This window comes from Mauremys reevesii, linkage group 7, assembly GCF_016161935.1.
Source record: "Mauremys reevesii isolate NIE-2019 linkage group 7, ASM1616193v1, whole genome shotgun sequence".
In the NCBI taxonomy this organism is placed as follows: Eukaryota; Metazoa; Chordata; order Testudines; family Geoemydidae; genus Mauremys; species Mauremys reevesii.
The window spans coordinates 46,976,793-46,982,792 of NC_052629.1; the positions used below are offsets into that span (position 1 = coordinate 46,976,793).

Below are 6,000 nucleotides of genomic sequence, written 5' to 3' on the forward strand. Positions count from 1 at the left end.
ATCTAGACACAGTTATAGCAGTACAAGGATGCTTTATACTGATATGGTTATTCCAGTAAGGCAGTGGCACCAATTTAAATATATTTGGGTGTGAGGTGGGGGAGAGCAAATTCCAGTCCTTGCCCCTTAGGGTTGCTAGCCCTCCAGGATTCTCCAGGAATTAAAGATTAATCTTTAAAGATTGTCATGCAATGAAACCTCCAGGAATACATCTAACCAAAATTGGCATCACTACTGTCCCTCCCTAGCAAGGACCACGTTCTGGTTCCTGCTTTCCCTTCACCCGCTGCAGGGCCCCTAGGTTTCCTAGGCTGAGGAGCCTCCCCTCGCTCTTACTCGCATGAGCATGAGCAGGTGCTGTCAGGAGTCAAGTTCTTGGTGGACTCCCATTCACTGTGCCATACAGGAACAGATGCCCAGTGTGACAGGTCACAATACCATTTGTCTGGCTGCTCCTCTCTCTGGACAGGGAGCGGCCAGGCTAAAGTTCAGTGCTGTTGCAATCCCATGTGCCAGGTTGCAATCCCACTCACTGAGACTTGTCTGAGTCAAATTTCAGTGCGAACACACATTTGAGTGATGCTCCGGCAGCAGCTGCTACTGAGTTAATACTTGACCACTGCTAAGAATTGGTCAGGCCATGTGCCCTACGGCTCTGCGGCCTATGGCTCTTTAAGCAAGTGAAAAACCTTGGTGTGTGTGTGGGGGGGGGGGGGGGACGGCGGCATTCACTACCAAACCTCTAAACTAAATAGTTATACCAGCACAACATCTGTGTGTAGACCAGGCCTGAATCTACCAGCAGCTTAAAAGAATATTTCTGAGAGGTGTAAACTGCTCCCATGGAGCACAGTGGGATGTTAACTCTGAGGCTTAACCATGTCGGCATTTAAAGTATCAGAGGGGTAGCCTTGTTAGTCTGAATCTGTGAAAACCGACAGAGTCCTGTGGCACCTTCTAGACTAACAGACGTATTGGAGCATAAGCTTTCGTGGGTGAATACCCACTTCGTCAGAATGTCAACATGCATTTGACGAAGTGGGTATTCACCCACGAAAGCTCATGCTCCAACACGTCTGTTAGTCTAGAAGGTGCCACAGGACTCTTTGTCGCTTGTCATTTAAAGTGTGTCTGTTGATCGAGGCATTCACACAAAAGGGAAAAGTGTGATCTTATTACAAAGATTTGCACAATCTACTTAATGCATCTCACTTTGACCACACAGCTGGGCACAGCTTTGGAGAGTACCACTACTTATTTTTTTTTCCGTGTCTGACCACTGCTCTGATTGCCATTAGAAAGACTTCTCATGTAATTGAAAGAATGCAAAATGCTGGCCCCACTGAAGTCCCTGGCAATACCCGCTTTGACTTCAGTGGGAGCTGGATCTGGCCCACATGAAAAAGCGCTGCAGGATTAGATCTATTATTTTGGAAACTTACGTCTGTTTAAAATCACTGTCATATCTACTAGTGTTCCTCATAGTTCTTTTTGGTAACTAATGAACCAGTTTAGAAGCATCACATTTTAAAGAACATGCATTTTACTAAAAATAAGTTGTTGCGAACTGTCAGAAAAGGTTTCTGAGAATGCTAAATACTGTAAGCAGTTCATCCATAAATAACGTAACAACATAAGAACATAAGAAAGGCCGTACCGGGTCAGACCAAAGGTCCATCTAGCCCAGTATCTGTCTACCGACAGTGGCCGATGCCAGGTGTCCCAGAGGGAGTGAACCTAACAGGCAATGATCAAGTGATCTCTCTCCTGCCATCCATCTCCATCCTCTGACGAACAGAGGCTAGGGAAACCATTCTTAGCCATCCTGGCTAATAGCCATTTATGGACTTAGCCTCCATGAATTTATCCAGTCCCCTTTTAAACATTGTTATAGTCCTAGCCTTCACAACCTCCTCAGGTAAGGAGTTCCACAAGTTGACTGTGCACTGCGTGAAGAAGAACTTCCTTTTATTTGTTTTAAACCTGCTGCCTATTAATTTCATTTGGTGACCCCTAGTTCTTGTATTATGGGAATAAGTAAATAACTTTTCCTTATCCACTTTCTCAACATCACTCATGATTTTATATACCTCTATCATGTCCCCCCTTAGTCTTCTCTTTTCCAAGCTGAAGAGTCCTAGCCTCTTTAATCTTTCCTCGTATGGCACCCTCTCTAAACCCCTAATCATTTTAGTTGCCCTTTTCTGAACCTTTTCTAGTGCTAGAATATCTTTTTTGAGGTGAGGAGACCATATCTGTACACAGTATTCGAGATGTGGGCATACCATGGATTTATATAAGGGCAACAATATATTTTCAGTCTTATTCTCTATCCCCTTTTTAATGATTCCTAACATCCTGTTTGCTTTTTTGACCGCCTCTGCACACTGCGTGGACATCTTTAGAGAACTATCCACAATGACGCCAAGATCTTTTTCCTGACTCGTTGTAGCTAAATTAGCCCCCATCATGTTGTATGTATAGATGGGGTTATTTTTTTCAATGTGCATTACTTTACATTTATCCACATTAAATTTCATTTGCCATTTTGTTGCCCAATCACTTAGTTTTGTGAGATCTTTTTGAAGTTCTTCACAATCTGCTTTGGTCTTAACTATCTTGAGTAGTTTAGTGTCATCTGCAAACTTTGCCACCTCACTGTTTACCCCTTTCTCCAGATCATTTATGAATAAATTGAATAGGATTGGTCCTAGGACTGACCCTTGAGGAACACCACTAGTTACCCCTCTCCATTCTGAGAATTTACCATTAATTCCTACCCTTTGTTCCCTGTCCTTTAACCAGTTCTCAATCCATGAAAGGACCTTCCCTTTTATCCCATGACAGCTTAATTTACGTAAGAGCCTTTGGTGAGGGACCTTGTCAAAGGCTTTCTGGAAATCTAAGTACACTATGTCCACCGGATCCCCCTTGTCCACATGTTTGTTGACCCCTTCAAAGAACTCTAATAGATTAGTAAGACACGATTTCCCTTTACAGAAACCATGTTGACTATTGCTCAAGAGTTTATGTTTTTCTATGTGTCTGACAATTTTATTCTTTACTATTGTTTCAACTAATTTGCCCGGTACCGACGTTAGACTTACCAGTCTGTAATTGCCAGGATCACCCCTAGAGCCCTTTTTAAATATTGGCGTTACATTAGCTAACTTCCAGTCATTGGGTACCAAAGCCGATTTAAAGGACAGGTTACAAACCTTAGTTAATAATTCCACAACTTCACATTTGAGTTCTTTCAGAACTCTTGGGTGAATGCCATCTGGTCCCGGTGACTTGTTAATGTTGAGTTTATCAATTAATTCCAAAACCTCCTCTAGTGACACTTCAATCTGTGACAGTTCCTCAGATTTGTCACCTACAAAAGCCAGCTCAGGTTTGGGAATCTCCCTAACATCCTCAGCCATGAAGACTGAAGCAAAGAATCCATTTAGTTTCTCCGCAATGACTTTATCATCTTTAAGCTATCATCTATCATCATCTATCATCTTATGTTCCATTGAAGTCAGGGGAATTACACTCACATAATGGAGAGTAAAATTTGGTGTAGTGCTGCCTAAGCTGCAATTGCACTGGGTAGTGGTGACCTAGGGGTTCTTGTGACATGAAACCCATAGTAAGATTTTGGTGGCAACTGCAAATAGATAATGCCAGTGTGGTGGGGGTTACTACTCTGGAAATAAAATATAGAAGCTAAAGAACACCAGACACACCGCCTATATGCCCTCATGTTCAGTTAACAATAGTACCCATGATAAAGTAGATTTATATATATAAACTAATATTGCACATGTTCTCCAAGCACATGCAAAGCCATCAACACTGTGCTTCTATTGCCCTCCACTTACTCTTCTTTCCTGTGAAGTTCTTCCTCAGACTCTGTAAGACGTTGCTTCAGTACAGCAATCATCTCAACTGCAACATCCACCTGTCTGTTCAGGTCCCTCTCTCGCCTCTGAACTTCCTGTTTCTTCTGAGACAGCTGCGCAAAAGCCGCCCGAACTTCCAACAGCTCAGCAGTTTTTTGGGCCAAGTCTTTGGTAAGCTTGTCAATTCTCTTCTCTATTGTTTTATCTACAGCTTCTACCATCCTATTAAACTTTTCTCGTACGTGTGCCTCAAAAGAGGCTTTGGAGTCTGTTGTTGGAACCCCAGGTTTAGAAATCTGCTTATCTGTGAAGTCAGCTGACCCGTAATTTGCCACAAAAGAGACAGGCCTTTCAGCTTCCACCTCCAGTGATTTTCTGTTCTTTGGGTTCTCATGTGATGTGTCACCAAAATTTATGTAGGATGGTTTTTGTTTTATTGCATTGCTGGTGTTCCCCAATTTTCCTTGAGTCATGGTCTCTGAGGAAGAGAGCAAGTCTGCATCTTTGAGGGAAGAAAATAGGTTGCATTTTGTCAGAAGGCTTCTTTCTTCATACCTATGATTATACTCCAGATGTGCCCTCAGAGAAGAAAGGCTTCTGAATCTAGTGTGGTCACCACATCGTGGGCAACGAAATGGCATGCAGATACTGACATTTTCAAATGACTCCTGCCAGGGGTGTCTGCTTTCTTCAAAAGTGTTCTGTTGCATTACTCTCTGAATCCTGGAAGGAAAGAAAAGACCAACTAATTTTCAGGTTTGTTCAGAAAGATGCTCTTATCGCATACTGAGGAAAGTGGTGCATATTTTGCTAATACAAACCAAGAAGTAAGAACAAACTTTCAGACTGATTTTTTTCAAACCGGTTCCTGGGAAAGTAAATTCAACCATCTCATTCGAATGGCAGCACATCACACAGCAGAATAAAGTCAACAAATTAATTTGTAACTTTTTTTAGCTGCCTCAAAGCCCTCATTAGGCTCTCATTTAAGCTGAAACATCATGATATTGAGAGCAACTGACCCTGAAGCACTTGTTTAACAGTCAGACTACATATATGTGAAAAGCGAGCCTGTTGTACGATGTTAGTCTGTAGTGTAGCATGCTCAGAAACTAAATAGCTTACTATGCTTTTTCATACATTCATTATTATTCCTCACTCACAGATAAAGGCCAATAACAAGGTTTTTGTATTCATTATTTTGACTAGTAAGCAATAAGACCTGATAACTGTTTCCATCGATATGACAAATCTAAAATTGTACCTGTGCGCATATATGCATATAGGTGTGCATGCAGCTAGGTGACAGTACTGGCGGTGACATGAACTCAGCAGATGGGGACAAATGGGGGCTGGGTAGCTTACACACAGAAAAGCTGAAGGTGGGGTGGCAGAGGGATGCAGGAGGGAGGACTTCAAGCAGAAAGGGGCAAGGAGAGGCTACTTACATGGAAAAGAGGGGGGCTGTGCAGTGTGCATGCGGAGGGCACAAAGATGTTTAAGGTACAGTAGATTAAATAAGACAAGGTCACTATTTCTGCATGGGCTGGGGAAGATTAGGCAGAGCTCCAACCTCCCTCTAGTGTGTGTGTGTGTGTGTGTGTGTGTCAGGTGACCCATCTCCTCCAGTGTGTACGGTGCCTGGTGCTGTCTCCCTGGATTCCCTAGACCCAGTTCTCCGAGGGCTCTGAGCTCAGTCCAGTTCCCTCAGGCACACCCCTAAAGCCCATTCCTCCCTGCACTGACAAACACATGCACGGATTGCAGCAAGCACATCTTTTCTCTTTCTCCCCCCGCCTCCAGGCTCTATGGTGCAGAGAGCAGCACTTACCTGACTTGTTGCTGCTGCTGCTGGTGCTGAAGCTGCAGGGAAAGCAGTTTTCAGCAGAGCCGTAAATCACGCTGAGCCCAGCACAGTCACACTTATTCACACCCCCCTCTCTCATTCATTCACACCAACACATATAGCTGAGCAGTGAGCGGGGAGGAGCATCTGGAGGAAGGAGGGGGCTGGGCTAAAGCTGAGAGCTTAGGCAGAGCACAAAGCAAAATCCACTTCAGGCCAGCATAGGAGCAGAAAAACAGCCTGCGTAAAGGCAACTGGAAACAGAGA

At 43.6% G+C, this 6,000-nt stretch overlaps 1 protein-coding gene across 1 annotated transcript in view; it reads right to left on the reverse strand.

The window, feature by feature from the left end:
• ZNF365 (zinc finger protein 365) overlaps positions 1–5,748 on the reverse strand; it is a 35,738-nt gene extending 29,990 nt beyond the window's left edge. The window contains exons 1-2 of the mRNA XM_039481754.1: positions 5,719–5,748; positions 3,867–4,610 (exon numbers count right to left, since the gene is read on the reverse strand). Coding sequence (XP_039337688.1) covers positions 3,867–4,597 — 731 coding nt within the window. The 5' untranslated portion in view covers positions 4,598–4,610; positions 5,719–5,748. The remainder of the gene's footprint in view (positions 1–3,866; positions 4,611–5,718) is intronic.
• Positions 5,749–6,000: the final 252 nt, after the last annotated feature.